This window comes from Alosa sapidissima, chromosome 1 (assembly GCF_018492685.1).
Source record: "Alosa sapidissima isolate fAloSap1 chromosome 1, fAloSap1.pri, whole genome shotgun sequence".
Lineage (NCBI taxonomy): Eukaryota > Metazoa > Chordata > Actinopteri > Clupeiformes > Clupeidae > Alosa > Alosa sapidissima.
The window spans coordinates 3344937-3369117 of record NC_055957.1 but is presented as its reverse complement, the minus strand read 5'-3'; the positions used below and the strand labels follow the sequence as shown (position 1 = coordinate 3369117).

Here is a 24181-nt window from a genome sequence, read left to right as displayed (position 1 = left end):
ACAATATTTACAGGAAGAAACAAGAACTCGCTGACCTGTACATTGGTTTTTGCAAAGACGCGCATGAAAGATGCTAAACATTCAAATAATCTGCGTGCAGTTGTAAAATAGTTCAACCTTGCATATAGAATGCTAAATATAGCTAGAGCAAAAATGGTCAGGCCTTCCTGTGGTTTGTACACTAGTTATTATGTGGATGACTTACCCTGCAGGAGTTAGCCTAACGAGGCTAATACCACCACCAGACAGGTTTTAAAAAGTTGTAGTCCTATCTCGAATCGAACCACAGTTTGCTGCAAATCGGAATGCCCATTCTAATCTGCAACGAAGTCTTGACTTGTTATCATGATGCGCCTCATATCCATCCTCTTACTGACGTTATGTTACTGGCAAGCCAAGAGAGGTGCGGCGGCAAATGTCTCAAAGATGCTGGAGCTTACTCGGGAGACTTTCACGGAGAGGATGCTGTCTGGGAAATTTTTCTTTGTGTACTTTGGAAAACAAGGCAAGAATGTTTTTCCATATTCACCAACTCGAGATGTGTTGATGTTATGTAGGCTACACCCTATGTTAAGCGCGTCATTGCAGGATTTTTATATTTTAGGAAAAAGAAAAGCAGGGCAATTCCAAGTTCCCATGATTCCTCATTCCCGTGCATTTGTGTCAGGCTTTGAAAAGGAAAACATTTGCAACCAAAAGATGCATGAGATATAGGGATTGTTTTTACCTCAGAATTACACAGGGGATGGCCTTTTGGGGTATTCCAAGTTAACTCTGAGTAAGTGGTATTACACACATACACACACACAGATTGGCCATTGCAGGTCACACACATGATGAATGTTTCTCTTACGTGTTCTCCTAACGTTTCCCAACAACCTAACACACTTACACACACTTCTCTTGGCCTACGCCTTCTACTTTCTCTTACACTGACTAGTAGCCTACATACTATATAATGTCTGAACTGTAATCCTCTAGTAATATTGACTGATGCAGTAGTAATTCCTAGCTAAGGTCTCCTCTGAACTGTAGCCTGAATGTTATTCTCTTTCTGTAAGTCGCTTTGGATAAAAGTGTCTGCTGAATTAATAAGTGCAAATGTACCTGCAGTGAATCCAACCCTTGAGCTGTTCCTGGAGCAGCTGGAGCTGTCTGCAGAAGCTCTGGAGGATTATGGCATTTCAGTGGCAAAGGTAATGACCACAGAAGGTAATGCCCAAAGAAGGTAATGACCACAGAAGTATAACTACTGAAAGAGGGGGGGGGGGGGTTTGACTCGCCTCAATCCGAGGATGCAGAACTACAGTTCTAGGCCGACTTGCCCGGTCTTATGAATACTCACTCAGATTGATATCATAAAAAAATATCCAAAATCCATGTGCATTTTTACAGAAGGGCGTTTCATAAATGAATGTCTTCACCCTCCCCAGATTAACTGTACAAAAGAAGACATTCCAAAATATTGTGGGGCTGAGAAGCTGTTGAAGAAGGCCTGCTTGTTTCGGTTGGTAGCCTAGTCTGAGCCTCTGCACACAGTAGCATACTGTAAAGCCATTCTTTCAGAAAGCTCTGCCTGTGTTGAACTTGTCTTCTTCTTCTCCTTCTCTTGTGTCTGCAGAGGCTCTGAGGTGCTGAGGAGTTTTGACACAGACACCGTGTTTGATGTCAATGCTATTGTGTCTCACATACTTTTGTAAGTCACGTCTCCATTGTTGTTAAAAACGTTTCCTACTGCTGTAGTTGATTCAGCAACCCTACATTGAAATCCATTCAAAGGTTCCTGTTCTATTGTATGCAGGTCTCTGTTTGAAGATAAGTCTGTCAGTGGGTGTTGCTCTGTTGTACTGTATGCTGTAGTAGCCTGTTCTATGCTCTTGATCTAGTTCTAGTGAATACATTAGTTGATTCAAAGATTTGCATGTTTGGTAGTATTTGCTAAGATTCAAAGGGACATTGTGAGGGCCTATTATTCTTTGCTTTTGTTTATGTGAAGCACATTGAATTACTCCTGTGTATGAAATGCACTCTATAAACTTGCGTTGTCTTGCCTTACCTTGAGTATACTGCAGATGTAAGCAGGAGAGCCTCGATTCTATAGGTTTTTTCTTAGAGGCCCATTTTTTAATAGCACCCTGTAGTTTTACTGCAACAAACATTTTTGACCCAGGGAAGGGATCCCCTTTCTTTTTCCTCATACTGCGGTGAGTCGGCTATCATGTTTGATAGCCATGGCTATGTGTGCTCTGGTTTCTCTTATCATGTTTGATAGCCATGGCTATGTGTGCTCTGGTTTCTCTTATCATGTTTGATAGCCATGGCTATGTGTGCTCTGGTTTCTTCCTCAGCACTGTGCTTTTCAATGAGGTGCGCTATGTCCACACTCCTGCAGAGCTGCTCAGCATTGAGAGGGCTGCTAAGGGTAAAACTGATGTCGTCTTCAGCCACATCCAAGTGCTGGGGCTCCCAGGTACACCATGGTTCCTCACCTAGCGCTGTTAATTCTTGAATTTCCCCTTGGGGATCAATAAAGTATCTATCTATCTATCTCTATCTCTCTCTCTCTCTCTCTCTCTCTCTCTCTCTCTCTCTCTCTCTCTCTCTCTCTCAAAATGAATTCACATAATATTTCCAGGCAGCATAGTTGTTTACCAGGCTATTAGCTTTTTTCATTACTGCCTGCTTGAGTGGTTGTGGTTAGCTTCCATTTCCCACTCTAAAAAAAGGCAAAGATTCTAAAACGCTATATAGCTGCTCTGAAATCTTTGGTCGATGAAATAATTTCAATGTACCATTTATTATATAGTAGGTCATGGAAATTCAGGGTTTTCTGTCAGGGAAAAGTCATGGAATTGGACTTAAATGGGCATAAACTAAAATTACCAAGGGTTTAGTTATGTTCATACATTTACTAATGCATATTCAGTATACAAGCGCAATGTGAATAACACCACATAATATGACATAATATGCTTGATTGTAATTGTGACAGTCATTTCTGTATTTCTGAATCAGAACACAGAGCTCTGATGGAGACTGCGTTTGTGTATGGAGCCAAGTTCCAGTTTGTGTTGACCACTGGAGGTCCTGTGCTGAAGCATATGGGGTGAGAAAGATTCCTGTTTCAGTTGTTTTTGTTCTTTAATTGAATGAGTGTCCTGAAGTCTTTATGACATGAGGATCTGTGGAAAACTGTGCAGAGCAAAAGGTTCTGATCGTCTGTAAACAGTGCTTTGTGTAAACAAAGATTGTTAATAAGTTTTATGACAAAAAAAAGCAGTGAGGTGACCCCACCCACCCGACCACACACACACACACACACACACACACACACACACACACACACACACACACATTCATTCACATACATACACATACACACACAAACACACACACATGCACACACACTTACACACACACAGAAAGGCGCACCCAATTCCAATACACTCGGCCCCTTATCAGCGATTGAGGATATCCTCATCCAGTCACGCTGTTGTAGTCTCTGTGCAATAGCCAAATCAAACACCCCACTCCCCATTTGTGTGTGTGTGTGTGTGTGTGTGTGTGTGTGTGTGTGTGTGTGTGTCTGTCTGCGTAGGTGAGAACGCTAGGCAGTGTTGAGTGTGTATACGCTCTGCATGCATCCCCAAGGGAGAGTGCAGTGGGACAGGATCACCTGATGAGCCGCTGAAGCATATGTACTGTGATTGCTTTGGAGACAGTCGGGAGAGGAGAGGAGAGGAGATGAGGAGAGGAGATGAGGAGAGGAGATGAGATGAGGAGAGGAGATGAGGAGAGGAGAGGAGAGGAGATGAGGAGAGGAGATGAGGAGATGAGATGAGGAGATGAGATGAGGAGAGGAGATGAGGAGATGAGGAGAGGGAGAGCAGTGTCTCAAAGAAAGGGAGAAGAGGAGAGGAGAGAGAGAGCACTGAGATGAGGGAGAGGAGAGAAGTGTGTGTAATTCCCAGAGGAGAGGAGAAGAGAGGAGTGTGTGTAATTTCCACAGGGGATCTCACCCAAAATGGCCTGATTTGCATGTTGCATGTTGCATGTGAGAGGTGTAATCTATTTCCCATGAGGTATGGAGACTGAGAGAAGGCATATTAATAGACGGCGCTAGCCCAAGGGTGACACAGGATCATTTATCATCCAGACAGTCAGTACAGACATTTTAATTCAATTTAATTTGGATAAAAAAAATTAACATTAAGCAGCCAAACATATAGTTCACTAAAGTTGTATCATAGTAGATGTAAAGTAGTATCTTGTAGTTCTCTCTCTCTCTCTCTCTCTCTCTCTCTCTCTCTCTCTCTCTCTCTCTCTCTCTCTGTGCAGTGCGGATGACCCTGCGTCTCTGCAGGCTGGCCTGTGGTTCCTGCACTGTAAGGAAGTGATGCGTGCAGCAGAGCCCTGTTCACACACGGCCATGAGGCGACCGCTCACCACCCTCAACATCTACGCCTTCCTGCAGCTTATGGAGGCGCCACTGCTGGTGAGCATCTCACACACACACACACACCTCACACACCTCACTCACCACAGTCACCACCCTCAACATCTACGCCTTCCTGCAGCTTATGGAGGCGCCACTGCTGGTGAGCATCTCACACACACACACACGCGCACGCGCACACACACGCACACACACTGTTGCATTCAAGTTAATTCTGCAAACCAACCACCACAAATGGAATTCAATTCTCTGGGAAACATTGCAGTCAGCTCAGCGCATGTCACATTCGGTCTCACCCCCACCCATGGTCTTAGTCTCTCTCCTGCACTCTCCTCCACTCTCACCCCCACCCATGGTCTTAGTCTCTCTCCTGCACCCTACTCTCCTCCTACCACACTTTGACTAGTACTTATAATGTCTGCTCTCTTATCCTCTATAGGAACTCTTGTACAAGCCCTTTGGGCTTCGTTCCCTCCTTGCACCATTGATGTAAATCTGTGCTAAATAAATAAACTAAAACTAAAACTCTAGTAATAGTGTCGACAGATGCAGTAGTAATTCCCAGCTAAGGTCTCTTCTGCATTGTGGCTTGACTGTTATTCTCCTTCTGTAAGTCGCTTTGGATAAAAGTGTCTGCTGAATGAATATAGGGCAATTCCACAGAAAATGGACTTTTTGTCACATCCATAACACCAGTGAAATGCCTTGGCATTTGTATGATGTGAATGATAACATTTATTTTTTGTGCATTTTTCTTCATGTACATTCTTCAGCCAAAATGGCAAATGCTAAAATGTCATGTAATCATTCATATCATACCATACCATCACATTTTATTGGCGTTATGGATGTTACAAAAAACGACATTTTCCATGGAATTGTCCTATATGTAAACGTAAATGTGTTTCCTTGCCAGACTGAAGCGTGGGTGGACCCTGCCGAGGTGGAGGTGGACTACAGTCACCTCCAGGTGCCCCTTCTCTTCCTCTTCACTCAGGCCCAGACGGAGAGCCTGGACCGGGCCACAGCTGAGGCGCTCGCCAGGAGCCTACGGGGAGAGGTCGGAGTCGTGCTCGTCCACAGGTCTGTGCAGTGTGCCAGGAGACTAGGGACTAGGAGCTAGGAGACTAGGAGCTAGGAGACTAGGAGACTAGGAACTAGGAGCTAGGAGACTAGGAGCTAGGAACTAGGAGCTAGGAGACTAGGAGCTAGGAGACTAGGAGCTAGGAACTAGGAGCTAGGAGACTAGGAGCTAGGAGACTAGGAGCTAGGAACTAGGAGCTAGGAACTAGGAGGGCAAAGAAAGCAAAGTGCACTTTAAAAAAATAGTGCAAAGCAAATGTGTAAAAGCAAATGTGCAAAAGCCATGAGGTTCTGTGTGTCAGTGGAGTACCAGAGAAGTTCATTTACAGTATAACAAAACAAAACACGAAACTCCTAATGATCTCTAACAAATGCCAAGCTGTAATAAGATATAACTATCAAAAAGGGATCTATCATTGTCTTACTGTTCTCTTAAACAATGTAGAATCCCTAATCCCTGCCATGAAGCAGAGATGAATAGTTTAAATGTCTCCTCCATACTTCATTTACTTAGAGTAGAGCAAATCTCCTAGGTAGGATGTCTTGAACTGGTTTGAAAGTAATTGTCTTTCTGTATTCCATGTCATTTTAAAGAAGTTTCACCTCATCTTTCCTGCCAGGGATAGCCCAGATGTTCAAACCCCTGTGACGTACAATGCAGCCTACAGGCTTTCAGACATGGTGAGTGTGTCTCAGATGCTCTCAGACTAATCCCCAAGTGGCCATCAAAACCACCGGTCATCTGCTCACCACTCTGTTTTCTTTCAACTCACCACAGGCTGCCGTGAAGCACGTCACATTTAACAACATGGAGGAAGTGGTCACACTTTTCAAAGAGGAAGTGGTCACACTTTTCAAAGAGGCGGTCGCTTCTGTGCGAGAGGAGGTGGCAGAGGAAGAGGACGAGGACGATGAAGATCAATGGACCACTCTGGGTACAATGCTGTCGGTGTACGGCACAAAGTGCTCTTCTCTCTGCACTGTGAAATGAAAGCAGGATGTGGAGACTGGTACTTAGGAGAGATTTTGATCATAGTTATCATATTTAATGGTCTCAGGTGTAGGGGATTAGATAGACAATGATGTATGTGCACTATTCATGAACCACTATGCATTTTTTCACATGTGAGAATTAGAATTAGAATTAGATTACATAGAGTTGCCAGTATGAAAGTCTAATCTCTTTAATTTGTGGTTAAATGACGCGCCTTTAAACAGCCAAAGGAGAGGAAATGTAGTAGTTATCGTCATGAGTCGCTCGTACATCCCTCCCGCTTGCATTGGTTGTCATTATGTGTCCAAAGCTGAGGTTTTGGTTTTATTAGCTGTGTTGCCTTTCTTTTCTGATACCAGATGTGCTGGACGATGAGGTGGCCGAGTCTGTGTACAGAGACCGGGATCAGATGCTGGACCTGGATCCAGTCTTAGAGCTCACTGCAGATACCTTTACCAGTGCACTAGCACAGCATGACCACCTGGTGGTGCTGTTTTTCATCAAATGTAAGTGCAGGAACACACACGCATACACAGTGTAGCGTCACTCTCACATGTTATTGATTATCTTCAAATATGTAAATATTTTTGTGGATTTGTAAGTTTTTTCCTGAAATAAAGACAACTTTTACTGAACTTCACTTTATTTGTTGCTATAAGAAGATGCTTGGTGAACTGCCTTTAGCCAGTCTCTGTCTATCCACTAGGGGATGCTGTTTCCATGGCTTTCCTGCATTCATTCGTTGAGGTTGCTGAAGCATTGGAAGGTAATAAGGAAGTAATCCAACCTTAACACACTCATCTTCAGAGCTTCTCCTTTTGATTTGCTGACTTCCAGTTCCTGTTATTAGAGTCAACTGAATCTAATAAATCATGTGACTCTTACTGACTACGTCTTAACTATCAGATTTTAGCTATTATTTCACTATAAGACAGCAGTCAGTTAGTTGTCCTTTTATTAATTATGTATGAATTTACTTTTATTTAATTATGAAATAAAAAATAAAAAAAGATAATCGCAACAATTTGCAGGTTTATAGTAACAGAGATAATAGCACAATAGTCAGAAACATCCATTTAAAAACAAGACGTAATAATGAAATGCATAAATGGACAACACGTTATAATGTAGAGCTGTGAAGATTATACTAATATGGTACATTGCTATACAATTTTATAATACAGTTCTTTTCAAAAACATAAGAATTCTATCAGGTTGTGTGGGTCAGTGACGTGACATGCAGATTTCTGTGTCGGGGTTCATTACTTTGGTTTAAAATAATTTTAAATGATTCATAACAAGCATCGTTTTATTCTATAAAACCTGTATAATTTGAACATATTTTCTGTTTATCATAAAAATTGTATATATTTTATGTTTTGTCTTCTCAAACCCCTCAAAATGTCAGGTGGTGAAACCGTCCGAGCAAATTAATACGATGTTATTTTAATATAAAACTCTTTATTGTATTGGAAAATAATGGATGAACTTGCTAGCAAAGTCAAAAGATTATATATACTGTAAGTGTCCAAGAAGATGCCTGTCTAATTTGAAATTAGTAGCAAAGTCAGGTGACTCAACCGAATCGTCAGGTGGTGCAACCAGGTAAAATACTAATTTAAACCAAGAAATAGTGGATTGAAGTGAAGAAATGATGTATTTTAAATTCACATTTTAAATGTGAAGTTGGATGTTGGAAAACCAAAATACCTGCCCATTCATAAAACTACTACTACTTTTAATACCAAGGTCAACCACAAAATAATAATTTGTTAAGCACTGTATACACTTTTTTTAGAAACTTTTGGTTGCGCCACCTGACATTTTGAAATTGCAAATTGCAATTGCAATTGAAATTGCAAATACAGTCTAAAAATGTATGAAAACCCCTGTGAATGTTGCACAGTGTAAACACTGGCATCACTGCTCATAACAGATCACATATGCTCCTGCTCAGTACTGGCATGACTAATAACAGATCACATATGCTCCTGCTCAGTACTGGAGATTGTGTAAGCACAGTAATTTATGTGTAAGTGCAGACATATACAAATCCCCGGAAAGGCTGAGCGATTCAAAGTCTCTGTGTCTGTGTGAGTGCTAAAACCCCATATTGATTGTACTGTATATGTGTGGGTGTGTTCGGCCAGGTCTCCCTGACGTCGCTCTGGTGTCTGTAGACTGTGGAGAGTGGACAGACGTCTGCGGCGCCCAACAAATCAACTCCTTCCCCTCAGTGGTGGAGTATCACCGCGGCGATGGGGCCCAGCTGTACCGCGGCATGATGGGAAGTGAGAGCCTGCACAGGTTCATCCTGCTGTGAGTGACGCGCCACCTCTGCTAGCCCTCTCCTCCGTTTCCCAGAGCAGCTAATCCCTCCCGGATGCACACACTTCCCTCCGCATCCCCAGAGCCCTGTGATTTGGCTCAATACTTGTGGTAAACAGCTAGCTTAACTGCAAGTGCAACACTTAAGCTGTGTAAGCAGTTACAACATTGTGGGAATGTCAGAAGAAGAGAAATCAGGATTAGAGTTCAGAGAGTGTCAGCTGAGCTTAATAATAAAAACAACACATTTTTCTTTCTATGATCCTCTGACATCATTGTTGCTTGGGTTAATAGAAAGATAAATCAAGGCTTTATTAGTTTTATCCGGATAAATGTCGCTTTCAAACATCAATCATCCTCCAACTTGAGTCCCATTATCCATTATTTTCATCTAAAGGATCAGATAGACGTCCTGATGAAAGTCCTAATTGCCATAACTCAGTTTGAAGTGCATGAGGACATCCATTCATCCATTGTTGATCCAGCCCGGGAGAATGGCCCATTATGAGAGAAATGGTTTGGGAGGAAATGTCATGAATCGGTAGTGCCAGTAAGGTGAGAGGGGTCAGGCAGCCTCGAGAGGCTGTGCTTGTGCCCACTGCTTGTGATGTTTGCCTCGCCATCTGGCGCGCCACTGTGGACGTGAAGGTCCTGACCTCATTTCCTGTGTGTGTTTGCCAGGAGTCGGCTGGGCAGCCCGCTGCGCCTCGCGTCCTCTGAGGAGGTGCGGACCTTCCTGGAGGGGGGGTTGGACGAGCCCCACGGCGCCCTCACCCCCGTCAGGGCACTGGGAGCCTTCAGCTCCAGACGGGACCCAGGTAGGACCAGCCCCAGCACCAGGGGTGCGTTCAAATGTGCAAACACAGGTGAACATTCACAAACATGTCGCAGACTGTTCGAGGAGGCAGTTTGAGGAGGCAGTTTGAGGAGGCAGTTTGAGGAGGCAGTTCGAGGAGGCAGTTCGAGGAGGTAGTTCGAGGAGGCAGTTCGAGGAGGTAGTTCGAGGAGGCAGTTCGAGGAGGCAGTTCGAGGAGGTAGTTCGAGGAGGCAGTTCGAGGAGGCAGTTCGAGGAGGTAGTTCGAGGAGGCAGTTCTCAGCGAACATGCAGTGGAGCTGGACAAAGGGCTACAGATAAAATGGAACGCTCACACGAAATTAGAGTTAAATGTTCAGAGAAAACGTATTGACGCAAACGTTCGCCACTTCTAAACGCACCTCAGGTCTGAACCACACCCACCCCCCACACCTCCCACATCCTCCTCTCTTGTCCACTGTTTCTCCTCTGTACTGTTTGTCCCTCAGGAGTGTCCTTATTTGAAGAAGCGTCGAAAGGGCTGAGGGGAGAGATACTGCTTGGGATGTTTGTTGACACTCCGGCCCAAAACTGGTAAGTTCTCCGAGCGTTCACGAGCCCATAAACGCGGCTTCTGAAGGGCCCGGCCTCCTCATTTCCACCTCCCCGTCTCAAGTGTTCAAATCAAATAAATGTGCACTCAGAGTCATCGATGGTGCCACACAACACACCAACAGGCTTCAACTGGACCATTTCCTTGTATAATTGTTCGATTTCATATCCAATGTTTGATAGATGGAGGATTTTAAGCCATTGTTTCAAGTTTCAAGTTTCACTTTATTTTTCCTTAGAAAATGAAAATTTAGTGTGCAGCAGGATGTCTAAAACACATACACAGAAAAGCACAGGACACACAACAACAATGAATCCAATTGGGCAGTACACAGGTACATCTGTCATAATGAACATGGACAGGAATACATAAGTAAATCAATAATCACATAATGTAAATAAAGATTCTTCTTCAAGAGAACAGTCAGGTGAATTCAGGTTCCTAATAGTCATAGGAATAAAGAATCTCTGGCACGTCCAGTTCTTAATAGAGGGAACCTAAAACAGCACCCAGAGGGGAGCAGATTAAACTACCCAGAAGTGGGTGATCAGGGCAGTTAAAATGTGGTCAGCCTTACCCCCGACCCTTTTATCATATACAGTTTAAAATGTGGTCAGCCTTACCCCTGACCCTATTATCATACACATGTGGTCAGCCTTACCCCTGACCCTATTATCATATACATGTGGTCAGCCTTACCCCTGACCCTTTTATCATATACATGTGGTCAGCCTTACCCCTGACCCTTTTATCATATACAGTGAAGTATGCTGCAGCTGTGGTAGCTGTACCCCAAACACCTTAGACGCTACACAAACCAGCTTTGTTAGCTTACGCTTGCAAGATCATTGGAAGACCACTGTACCACACCACAATACAAAATGTCAAGACATTTCAATAAATTCACTGGTACTCACAATTCACTGATTCAATAAGACACTGGTAAAACAAAGTCATCAGAGTCCTGCACACACTAAATGATTACATCTTCCTCAAAAAGAAAAGTCTCTGTTGGGCCTTTTTACAGGCTGCATTTGTGTTGCTCTCAAAAGATAATTTGCTGTCAATGATGGTTCCTAAATATTTATATTCATCTACTATCTCGACATTCATGTTCTGAATAACAGTTTGAGAAACATTGTGCTGTGATCTACGGAAATCAATAATCATATCCTTTGTCTTGGAAACATTGATAGACAGTGTTTCTTGTAATGCAACTCAAACGCAGCATTTCAGCTTACTACGCAAAACTGAGCCCCTGATAATTATCTGAAGAGGACCTACTGCATGTTTGTGTCCCGTCTACAAAGCAGTGATGCAGCTGGCGTGACTAATAAGCACATCTCTCTGGTGTACGCTAAAATTCGATGAGTTCAAAATCAAAGATTCCTTTGAGCAGCCCACAGGCCAGCGTACGTTTCTGTTCCTTCAACACACAACTGGCCATCATTGATGCAATGAGCACTAATTGTGTGTTGACCCAGACACAAAAAAAACTTGATTGTTTGAATGATTATAAGTTAAAGAATTTCTTATCTTTATTCTTTTGAACTATATACCAGTAGATAAGGATCTGGATAAGAACCCTCTATAAAGTTTATACCTGCAGGATATAGAGAACTCCAGCAGATATTGCCAATCAGATATTTCTAAATTACAGCTTAACTTGCCGAAAGAGGTGGTTGCATATGGTCTTTAAGAAAGTGTGTAATGGCCGATGTAAACCAGACTAAATTCCCCAGATGAACTGCAGAGGTGAGCAGACCACTGTACTCTGACCAGCCCCCCCCCCCCCCCCCATTGGAGGAGACCACAACTTTATCAGCCCATAGCATGTGATTGACATGTAGCTCTGTTTGATCTGCACATGGTAAGATTTATGTGCTTGACCCCGGCACCGTTGGATGTTTCCCTGAGGCCTGCAGAGGCACAGTGATGGCCCAGGTAATTGATTTCACAGTAGAGGAATGTAAACGTGGTCATTAGGCTGCACTTACTGCACAATAGTGTCTGCATTACATGTCCTGGCTGTAATTTGTTCTAGAAAATACTGAGATCTGTGGGTGTCCATACCTAGCATTCTCTGTGAGTGTGCGTGCGTGCGTGCGTGCGTGAACGCAGACCCGCAGAAACCGCACGCTATGACACTTATGTTAACGGCGTATTTATCAAACCTGGACTTCATCAGGTAAAAAGCGCCTTTCTCCGCCCCCTACCGCAATTTACGAAGGTTAACAACTGAACGATATACTTTGATCACAAGCACAGTTTAGCGATCATGAAATAATACAATGCATGATGTCAACAAGCAGGAAGATAATGAAGAGCAGTTAGTTCTACCTAATCTAGGCCTACTTGTGCATGTAGGCTATGGAAGATCTATGGTCAAATCTAGCAAGTAGGAAAGTTTAAGTAGATGACGTGTAATTGAAAGTAAGACATTCGAAAGGCCAACGAAAGTTAAGGTTGCTTTTGATATAGTACAAAGACTCAAAACTGGTGCTCTAAATAGTGGTTATGTTGTCTTTGAAAGGTTTTCTTATAGACGCATTTAATGGCAAACCGCATTTAACACCTGCTTTTACAAGGTGGAAATATTTAGCCGCAAAATAGACGTGCGCTTTCATGGGCAGTTTTAGTAGGGGCATTCTACTCTTCTCCTCCCATCTTTTTACACGAAACTCCCACTTTCCCTGCCCTGACCCTGCTATGAATGCATATGCATGAGACGGAAAAGCGCAATTTGACATTCTCAGCTCCTGCGACAGGCAGTCTGCACTTTTACCTCAGTGCGGCCTGTTTGTGCATACAGTACCTCGCCATTTTTTTACACGCACTTTGGGAAACAAATACGCCTGAAGTGGGCGCAAAAGCGTTTGTACATCTGGCCCTGAGTGTTTGTGTACATGGCATTGGATGTGTTTAGTATGTCTGTGTGTACATGGCATTGACTATGTGTCTGTATGTGTGTGTGCATATGGCACCGAGTGTGCTTACTGTGTGTGTGTGTGTGTGTGTATATGGCACCGAGTGTGCTTACTGTGTGTGTGTGTGTCTATACAGTATATATGTGTGTACATGGCACTGAGTGTGTGTGTGTGTGTATATGTGTACATGGCACTGAGTGTGGTGTGTGTGTGTGTGTGTGTGTATGTGTACATGTACATGGCACTGAGTGTGGTGTGTGTGTGTGTGTGTGTGTGTGTGTGTATATGTGTACATGGCACTGAGTGTGGTGTGTGTGTGTGTGTGTATGTGTACATGTACATGTACATGGCACTGAGTGTGGTGTGTGTGTGTGTGTGTGTGTGTGTGTGTGTGCATGGCACTGAGTGTGGTGTGTGTGTGTACACATGGCACTGAGTGTGGTGTGTGTGTGTGTGTGTGTGTGTGCATGGCACTGAGTGTGGTGTGTGTGTGTGTGTGTGTGTGTGTGTGTGTGTGTGTGTGTGCATGGCACTGAGTGTGGTGTGTGTGTACACATGGCACTGAGTGTGGTGTGTGTGTGTGTGTGTGTGTGTGTGTGTACACATGGCACTGAGTGTGGTGTGTGTGTGTGTGTGTACATGGCACTGAGTGTGGTGTGTGTGTGTGTGTGTACACATGGCACTGAGTGTGTGTGTGTGTGTGTGTGTGTGTGTGTGTGTGTGTGTGTGTGTGTACATGGCACTGAGTGTGCTTACTGTGTGTGTGTGTGTGTGTGTGTGTGTGTGTATACAGTATATATGTGTGTACATGGCACTGAGTGTGTGTGTGTGTGTGTGTGTATATGTGTACATGGCACTGAGTGTGGTGTGTGTGTGTGTGTGTGTGCATGGCACTGAGTGTGGTGTGTGTGTGTGTGTGTGTGTGTGTGCATGGCACTGAGTGTGGTGTGTGTGTGTACACATGGCACTGAGTGTGGTGTGTGTGTGTGTGTGTGTGTGTGTGTGTGTGTGCATGGCACTGAGTGTGGTGTGTGTGGTGTGTGTGTGTGTGTGTGTGTGTGTGTGCATGGCACTGAGTGTGGTGTGTGTGTGTGTGTACACATGGCACGGAGTGTGGTGTGTGTGTGTGTGTGTGTGTGTGTGTGCATGGCACTGAGTGTGGTGTGTGTGGTGTGTGTGTGTGTGTGCATGACACTGAGTGTGGTGTGTGTGTGTGTACACATGGCACTGAGTGTGGTGTGTGTGTGTGTGTGTGTGTGTGTGCATGGCACTGAGTGTGGTGTGTGTGTGTGTGTGTGTGTGTGTGTGTGTGTGTGTGTGTGCATGACACTGAGTGTGGTGTGTGTGTGTGTACACATGGCACTGAGTGTGGTGTGTGTGTGTGTGTGTGTGTGTGTACATGGCACTGAGTGTGGTGTGTGTGTGTGTGTGTGTGTGTGTGTGTGTGTGTGTGTGTGTACATGGCACTGAGTGTGGTGTGTGTGTGTGTGTGTGTGTGTGTGTGTGTGTGTGTGTGTGTGTGTGTGTACATGGCACTGAGTGTGGTGTGTGTGTGTGTGTGTGTGTGTGTGTGTGTGTGTGTGTGTGTGTGTGTGTACATGGCACTGAGTGTGGTGTGTGTGTGTGTGTGTGTGTGTACATGGCACTGAGTGTCCTGTGCTGCCTGCAGGGCCCGCAAGCTGCCCGTGGATCTGCCTGCGCTGCTGGTGTCTCGAGGTTCTGAGGGACCGACGGAGGTCCACTCCCTTCAGGCCTCCTCCCCGGGAGAACTCATCACACTCATCCGCAGCACAACGCTGGACCCATTTGTGAGTGCCTCTGTGTGTGTGTGTGTCCGTGTGTGTGTGTGTGCGCGAGTGGCCGTGTGTTCGCGTGTGTGTGAGTGAGAGCGAGAGAGAGAGAAAGAGAGAGAGGGAGCACAAGAAAGAATGAGAGACAATGTGTTTACAGCAAGGCTGGACCACAGAATGGAGAGATTTTCTGAAATGTAATCAGTGAAAGAGAAAATCTCTCCAAAGGGCCACCACATAAGGTATGTCTGCCAGACTTAGCGTCCTCTGAGAGTTGAGTATTCCTCCCGTCTGGCCAGACAAGTGGAGCAGCGGGGGCTACGGCTACCTTCTGGCCAAGCTCAACTGTGAGGACTGGACGTTGACAGTGTTTACCAGACACATGATGCGCTGCTTACTGCCAGCCTAGCCGGCCCTTTGGCTTCACAAGAGGAAACTCTCCTTGTGTCTGCGGTCTGTGTGTCTGACACATGCTCTCTTCTATGCTCACACCTGTGCCTACGTGTGTGTCTCTCTCTCTCTCTCTCTCTCTCTCTCTCTCTCTCTCTCTCTCTCTCTCTCTCGCCCTCTTTCTCTCTGTCTATGTATCTATCTGTAATTCAATCTCATTCCTTCTATGTGTCTTACTCTCATTATTTCCCATTTCCTCTCTCTCTCTCTCTCTCTTTCTCTCTCTCTCTCTCTCTCTCTCTCTCTCTCTCTCTCTCTCTCTCTCTCTCTCTCTCTTTCTCTCTCTCTCTCTCTCTCTCTTCTTTCTTTCATTTTTTCACTTTTTTCTCCACTGTATCTGTGATCTCACTCACTCACATTTTCTCTCACATTTTCTCTCACTCCCTCTCTCTCTCACTCCCTCTCTCTCTCACTCCCTCTCTCTCACACACATATTCTGTATGTGGCTCTCTCTTTACTCTGTCCATCTGTGTCCTATCTTACCCCCCCCCCTCCCCCCCTCTCGCCTGTTAGCCGGAGCTGACCGTGGAGAATCTGCCCCAGTACCTGGAGCTGCAGATGCCCCTGTTGCTGCTGTTTGTGAGGGAGGAGGGGCTAGAGAGTAGCGCCGCCCTGCTGGAGATGCGGGCACTGCTACACGCCGGGCACCTGCAGCGCTACCTGCCATGCTGGATAAATCTGTGTGTACACTCTTGGTGATAAGTATGGCCGTTTTGCCTTCACTCCGACAGGACAGCGAAGACAGACAGGAAGTGAGTGAGTGGGAGAGAGGGAGATGGGGCCGGGACATGACCGCAGGCCGGACTCGGACCCGATCAGTATTTTCGGCATAGAGCTAGCTGAACTAGCTGGCCAAGCATCTTCACTAGGGGCATCGGCTAACATCAACTTCATATGGGGTGTACCTTAACTGGGGTAAACAGGAACATGTGTGTCTCTGTAGGGATCCTCTCCATGTTGGCTGACACTTAACGGCATGCCTGAGTTTTGTCAGCAGTGAAAAAAGTAATTTACTTTAATTATAGCCATCTGCTCGTTTAGGAATGTATTTCTTGTACTGGCCCGGCTAGCTAGTGAACTTTTCAAAAGTGGCCCTAGAGTGGAAAGAGATCACAATTCTCCTTTAGTCGTGGTACTTGGCAAAGGCAAAACAATTTCAAAGAGCGCAAGTGTGTGTAAAAAGATATCGGTGTTCAGTGTGTTGTGTTGTCTTGCAGTCATAGGACACCTGCAGGCAGCTCTGTGTTGGAGTCCTACCTGGGCGCCTCGCCCCAGCTCCCAGCTTTGGTGCTCTCTCAGCTGCGCTCCGGAGGAGAGGTGTTCCACTTCCCCCCACAGCGCCCCCTGCAGTCTGGGAGCATCCTCCAGTGGCTTCAGGGTGTGGAGAGGCAAGATGAAGAGCCTGCAGGTAGGGGCTCCATGCTTGATGGTTTATGTGGGTCTTTCATTACATTACATTACATTTAGAAGACACTTCTTGACCAAAGTGACTTACATATGTCAGCTATATTACAAGGGATCACATTGTCCCCGGAGCATCTTGGGGTTAAGTGCCTTGCTCAAGGGCACAACGGTGGAAGCCGGGAATTGAACCGACAACTTTCAGGCTACTGCACGCTAGCCTAGCTCCTTAGCCACTACACTACTACCGCCCTACAGGCTACTGCACGCTAGTCCAGCTCCTTAGCCACTACACTACCACCACCCTACAGGCTACTGCACGCTAGCCCAGCTCCTTAACCACTACACTACGACCACCCTACAGGCTACTGCACGCTAGTCCAGCTCCTTAACCACTACACTACCACCGCCCTACAGGCTACTGCACGCTAGCCCAGCTCCTTAACCACTACACTAGCACCGCCCCTTTCTCATGACATTAGGAGCTTTCCAGGTGCATTGTTTCCCACAGGCTGGTTTCAGCCACGAGTTTTTGTCACTCCAGTCACAGCAGGTATTGTGCCATATGCATTATATACGCAGTATATACACACATTTGGTCAGGTCATAGTGATCAGTAAGATGTCTAGTGAATGTCATACTTCCTGGATTGAAGGAGCTTTGAACCCCATCTTAGCCCTGTTGAAATGAATGGGTTGATAATCCACCACTGTTATCAGATCTGTTTAATACCTCCAGACTGCTAGCCTGAAGAGCCAGACCCACATCAAGATGTAGGGTCTGGTAACTCACCACTCGCTGTGCTCAATCCGATGGGCGGGATAAAGAGTTGTCTTTCAAATTCCCTCTGCACGCAATAGGATAGCGCTACAACTCATGAGTCCCATTAGTCCATGAGCCACAGGCCCAAAAAGGGGCGTGTCACTACCACTTGGGGGGGCAAATTCTCACTATATTTTTCTAAAAGCTACATATCTCTGGAGTATAAAATGGTATGATAGCAAGTTGGATCTTGTAGCTTTGTGGCTGTACAGGCCTTCAAAGTTGACCTCTGATTTGAAAAAAGGAAATTCCGCCTATTGGCTTTTTTTTGTTAAACCACTCATAAGAGCCTAGAAAATAATCCAAACCTCATTATTACTGATGCATATGTGGTGTTTGATGTTGGCATACATATTTTGAATCATTATGTGATTTTGCCCTTCATTTTGGTTGATAAAATTCAAGATTTATGTGTAATAATGAGCAAATCTACATTTTCAGAGACACAATGTGTTGCAGCACTAATTGAAATGCCCACTACCTCATTAATCAATGTATTCTTACCTTCCTACCTCCCAGCAGAGACTTGAAATACAAATGATTACATAGGTCTGCATTGCTATGCTATTTACTATTTGTAAATGTACTATTCGGAAACACCCCAAAATTCAGTAAATTAGTATTTAATAAGAGATATTCCAAGAGATCAAAACATCATGATTACCAATCACATATTACCTTTACATTCAAGGAATACCATATGAAAATTGTTCACATCACCACATGTACCCAGCTTAACATAAATATTATAATTTTATAATGTCCAGGGCACATGAAATACATACAGTAATTTCCTGTGTATTAGCCGTATTGTTTATAAGCCACCCGACAGTGTTTTATGCAAGTTAAAAGAAACAAAACCATATACCATATTAACCGCCCCCGTGTATTAACCTCATAGCTGAAGAAATTTTGCAAAATCAATGTACAAGCTGCAGCTAATAGTTGGGAAATTATGGTAATTGCATCACAGGTGCTAAAATGATCTACATTATACATTTCAGTTGTACTTTTGACTAGTAAGAATGTGGGAATGAGATGTAGATGAACTGGTTGGTAAAAATATTCATACTTTACACATTGTTATCATTATGTACAATTATTATTATTATTATTATTATTATTATTATTATTATTATTATCATCATACTTAAAATTGTCTTTCATCTGATGTTAAAATAATTTCCATTGAAAATAAATAATAACTATTCTCCAAGATCTACAAGTACATACATTTACAACAGTTTTAAAAATTCTACACAGTTCTGATGAGATGAGACAGAAACTGAAATTGGATCAATCCATTTTCAGAGGAACATGAGTTCATTTGCATATCTACAGCAGGCAAGTAAGTAAGAACAATATAGATATATGCAGTGTATTAACAGAATATATTACAGAAAAAATTAATAAATATGGATATTTAGTATGAACCATATAGACAGATATGTACAGTATGTGCAACTCTGTGCAGTGTGGTAACAGTACCATTGTAGTGCAGAAACAGTAACATTACAATAGTATTAATAATAAGTGTATGTGCAGGATGAAATGTGCAGCTGATAAAAACGCGTCACACTACTCCACCGTGTGACCTTCTGATGAAGATGGAAGTATACGTCGAAACATGTCAAGGTAAAGAAAAAACATCTACCAATATATGTGTATGTGATAAAAGAAAAAACAAACTTATTTATCTCAAGTGTAGACACAATGAATGCAATACAAGTAGTCCAGAATACAGTTACAGAGGGAGGTATTGATGCCCAGTTCACTGAGTTTGGTGATCAGTTTGGAGGGGATGATGGTGTTGAACGCTGAGCTGAAGTCAATGAACAGCATTCTTACATAGGTGTTGCTATTGTCAAGGTGGGACAGGTCAGAGTGAAGTGCCATAGAGATGGCATCCTCTGTGCTCCTGTTCTGACGATGAATTCAATGAATAGATTAAAGATCCTTTGTACTCGTTTCAGCTACAATTAAAAAAAAAACATTTGTACTGCAGACCTATGTATGTCATCATTTAACATTAATTTCAACTTGCAATTGAAAGTAAGGAGGGTAGAATAGTAATGATCGATAAGGTCTGCATTCAGGTATTGCCATAACATGTTGCTCTGAAAACTCAAATTAGCTTTTTTGTGCACATAAATCTTGAATTTAATCAACCAAAATGAAGAGCAAAATCCCATAATGAGTCAAAATATGTATGCCAACATCAAACACCACATATGCATCAGTAATAATAAGATTTGGATTCTTTTCTGGGCTCTTATGAGTGTTTTAACAAAAAAAGCCAATAGGCGGAATTTCCTTTTTTTTTTTCAAATCAGAGGTCAACTTTGAAGGCCTGTACAGCCAAAAAGCTACAAGATCCAACTTGCTATCATACCATTTTATACTCCAGAGATATGTAGCTTTCAGAAAAATATAGTGAGAATTTGCCCCCCCAAGTGGTAGTGACGACCCCCCTGTGGCTCATGGACTACATGCGTTTTCCCACAAGCGGAGCTAGTTGGCTAGTTGATCAAACTTTTGCCAATTTAAAAAAAGCTTAACTCGAGTCGCGATTCAAAGACCACTGTTCGCCAGCATGCAGCAGCATCCATCTTCTTTGTTTTCAAGTAGCAGGAAATTCATGCAGAACTGTCGCCGACACTAAACACGATGTGATTGGCCTGATAGAAGTTCAATTTTTCCAGCTTGCAAGCCAACGACGAGTTGCTAGACTACCCTGGCTGCAAATTACATTTGCTGCCGCTAGGGTGCGTCTAGATTTCTAGGCTACCATCATGGCAGCCAGTACTGGACACACACGCCTCGCTGAAGCTTAGCTGATAGCAGTTACAGCATATAGCACTCTATAACATTACTCTTACTTCTCATAACAGAGTGTACATTTTTTTTCATACTGACCAAAAGCCATTATCACGTTCTGTGCGGGTTTGAAAAGCACACATCTGGAATGGGAGTATGTAGTGTAGTGTTAACAGTCATGCCTGTATAAGGATCCTCAGTCACAGGCAGCGCAGTTTCACAAAGCACTGTAAATTGTAAAAATAAACACTTGCCCCCGCTAACTCGGCTAATGTATTTCACATTCAACCACCCCCCCCCCCCCCCCCCCAGTCTGCTGTAATAATTTGGGGCTTAGGAGAAGCTCTATTGCCTCACTGGTGTTGTGACACAAAGTTCCATCATGATGACACCCTCCCTGCCTCTGGAGCCCTGTTCTCCATTCATCACTGTCCGTGAGATCATCTTCTCCTCTCCGTCCTCTCTCGGCCCCCCACTGTGCACCCCCACCCCCCATTCACCGTAAAAGCAATCATCGGTATTGTCCAGATGCCATTACAGTAAAAAGCTGTCCGCATGGTAACGCTGCCCCCCCAACCATCGCTCCTTCACTTCATCACTGACCTCATCTCTCGTCTCCCTCCTCTCGCTCCTCTGATGGGGCCTGAGTGGATGTTTAGGTCCTCTGGTGCTAAAGAGCAGTACTGACCCAGTGCCAGCTTCCCAGAAGTGGCCCCAGACTCCATCTGCTTCCTATGAGAAGCGGGCAGAGCAGGCGAAACCATATCCCTTAATTGAGTTCCTGCGGCTGGTGCCAGTCCTCTTGGGCTCGAGTACCGGTACAGAGACCACCGATGCTGTTGATGCCAAATCACTCTTTCTCTCTCTCTCCTACTTTGTCTTGTCTTTCTCTCTATCTCTCTCTTTCTCTCTATCTCTCTCTTTCTGTGCCTATCTCTTTCTCTGTCTTTCTTTCATTTTGTGCCAGGTAGCGGTGAAGGTTTATCCATCAGTCTTATTAAAATGTCTTTTTGTTTAATGGTAGGAAAATTCAGTGCTTTTAGAGATCCATTTTCTCTCATGTATTATTCTTTTATGAGCAGTTTAAATTCCAAAGGGGGGGGGGGAAACACAGACAGGCACTCAGAAACACATGGCCCAGGCGTGAGCTCCAAACCACGTTTCTCTCAGTCTGTTTTGTGTTGTTATTGTTGTTGTTGATGTTGTTGTTGTAACCGCTGTTCCCCTCTCTCTGGGGTGCAAGCTCCTGTTGTGTGTGGTCACCCGGGCACCATGCATTAGGAAGTCAGGCTGGCGCATGTGTTTTCACCCCCTCCTCTCCCGCTCACCTTGATCCGAGTTGGCGCCCGGAGCAGTCTGGCGGCGGCCCTGTTGTTTGGTTTTATTTTTGGACGTTTCCTGATGTGAGGAGGAGGAGGACGAGGAGGTTGTTGACAACTCTTCTCAGACGACTCTTCTCAGCTACTTGAGGAGTGACCTCTTCCCCCCTCTCTCTCTTTCTCTCTCTTTCTCTCTCCCTCTCTCTCTCTCTCTCTCTTTCTCTCTCTCTCTCTCATGAGACTGAGGCCTTTTGCCTGGTAGCCATCAGTGAAATTAAACTCACCCTGGGGGGAGTCCAGTCACCGTTTCACTTTTCTTGCATCCTGTGCACTGGACATTTATTTTTGCTCAATCTTCCACATGTGTGAATGCCTCACTTGCCAAAAACCACTGGCTTCTGTTTTTTTTTTTTTTTTACTTTTTCTCATTCAAGTTCCTCATTTTTTGTTTCTTTTCACAAAGAGGAATGCGCCTTTCTTTTGCACAACTCGACTGGTTTCATCTGTTTTCCCATCATTGGCCCGCATCGTTCCCACTTCAACCATTTCTTTCATGTTTTATGTTTTATGTTTTGGCAGAACGTCCTAGGCTCATGTCCCTGCTGTTCATTTTCATATGCAGCCTCTCAGATCCTTCTAGAACACTGACTCATGCTGCCCTTTTGACAATGGGCAGAGCAGTGGGGAATATCTATTCCCACTGACTCGCCGTTATCTGATGTTCCTGGGCAGTTCCCATTGCCGATCCATGCTGCGACGTTCCCGTTCTTCAGTGATGATAACCGTGACTGCTTTTGGAATTTCCACGGTGGATCAGATTACGTCTCTGCCTGGAAGTGTGCCCTTTCTTAATCAAGAACTAATGAAAACTCACTCAGTACAAACACCCGATTTCAGATCCGGATTTGTTCCATTGGGCTTGATTTTAATCTAGGGTTTCTCAACGGGGGTCGTACTGCCCCCCAGGGGGTGTTCGGACAGTGTTGGGGGGGCAACAAGGTAGCAGAGAGGGGGGCGCTCAGGCACAAATGGGGGGCTTACTCAAAGTTATTCATCACAACGTTTAAGATTATGCCAGCAACAGACCTGCCAACCTGTATGCATTTTGCGTATCGGACACGCTTTTCACATCAAAATACGCCAGTACGATTTGTTATTATGGAAAATCGATTAGCCTACCTGCAGGAGTGAGAAAGAGAGAGAGCATGACGAGAAAAATGACAGGCAAATCAAATTGATTGGCATCACGTTGGGCTATTTTTGCAGACCTACCTATCAGTTGTTTGATAGGGCGGGCTTTATAGTCTCTCCCTCTCTTTCATTACACAAAATAGGACCTATGCATAGCCTGCCGAAGCAGTATAATTGATGAACGATTCATTTCAAAAATGAAAATGTAGGCTCATAAACACACAGCCCATGCTAAAGTGGATCTCTGCTTATAGACTTGAGGTAAAACACCACAGCGCTGCTCTGTTAGCAATCAAGACAATCATGATGTGGTCAGGGGGCGTTTGTTCAAAAAACGTTGAGAACCACTGATTTCATCAATGTTGTCTCAAAGACGTCGATGTTGTCTTAAGAACGGGACCTCCTGCCTCTGGCCCTGACTGGACGCTTTGTGAACGCTGTTTGTGTAGCTGATTGATGGATGATGACGATGATGATGATGAAGATAATGGTGATTGGTGAGGCTTGTCAGTTTCAGGTTTTTTTTTCATCTGTTGTGCTCTCACACCCAGGTGTTGTTCCAGATGAGAGATGGGGGCCCAGCGTGCCTTTCTTTGACTTCCTGTCCGTCATGGACGAGGAGCTGCCAGGCTACGCTGCCCAGAGGACCACCAAGGCCAAGACTGCTGACGGCAGAGAAGAGGCCCGCCCAGTGCGGAGGACAAGCGCAAGGGAGGAGGAGGAGGAGGAGGACCATGGTGAAAGACGGAGCTCTGGTGCTCCTGCACACACACCCTCACCTCACACACACTCTGAACTCTGAGAGCGATACACACACACACACACGATGTGCAGGCATACACTCACACTCACACTCAGATTTACACTCTGATCTCTGAGAGCGAGAGGAAACTTCTCGCCCCACTGGAGACTGTTGGGAAAGAGCTGACGCACTTACACACACACACACACACACACACACACACAGTAATGAGCCATGTCTGCTTGCATTTCCTCTCTTTTCTTGCTTATATGTGTTTATATTTAATCTGTAGTAAACACAGAGGGCCACTTCTGTTTACTAGTTTGTTTCATCCATAAAAAACTGACTTCACTGAAACTTTCCAAAAAATGTCCTCCTCACTCATAATTGGTGGCCTGTTTCTTATTTTTCTCGGTACACTGTGCTTCATGTGACCAAGTGGCTTCCCTTCCATA

At 44.4% G+C, this 24181-nt stretch overlaps 1 protein-coding gene across 3 annotated transcripts; it reads left to right on the top strand.

Annotated features, from left to right (window-relative positions):
• The first annotated feature begins 4 nt into the window (after positions 1–4).
• txndc16 (thioredoxin domain containing 16) lies at positions 5–24086 on the top strand. 3 transcript variants are annotated; one of them, XR_006030903.1, is made up of 21 exons: positions 5–505; positions 1114–1196; positions 1434–1507; positions 1622–1696; positions 2349–2470; positions 3016–3106; positions 4339–4495; positions 5373–5539; positions 6160–6220; positions 6318–6474; positions 6893–7039; positions 7240–7299; positions 8684–8852; positions 9543–9679; positions 10164–10248; positions 14864–15002; positions 15948–16114; positions 16652–16842; positions 18921–19005; positions 19203–19292; positions 23536–23670. XR_006030903.1 is itself a non-coding variant. In XM_042087121.1 (19 exons), the coding sequence occupies exons 1-19, from the start codon at positions 346–348 to the stop codon at positions 23784–23786; spliced, it is 2493 nt and encodes an 830-aa protein (XP_041943055.1). In that variant the 5' UTR covers positions 5–345; the 3' UTR covers positions 23787–24086. The 3 variants fall into 3 exon arrangements, 1 of the variants encoding a protein (XP_041943055.1); XR_006030905.1 differs by lacking the exon at positions 18921–19005; XM_042087121.1 differs by lacking the exons at positions 18921–19005; positions 19203–19292 and having other exon boundaries at positions 23536–24086.
• Positions 24087–24181: the final 95 nt, after the last annotated feature.

Coding starts and splice junctions, on each gene's coding strand:
- txndc16 (XM_042087121.1), top strand. CDS start 346: ATGATGCGCCTCATATCCATCCTCTTACTGACGTTATGTTACTGGCAA. Junction 6,221..6,317: donor CCTACAGGCTTTCAGACATG/GTGAGTGTGTCT, acceptor AACTCACCACAG/GCTGCCGTGAAGCACGTCAC. Junction 15,003..15,947: donor GCACAACGCTGGACCCATTT/GTGAGTGCCTCT, acceptor CTCGCCTGTTAG/CCGGAGCTGACCGTGGAGAA.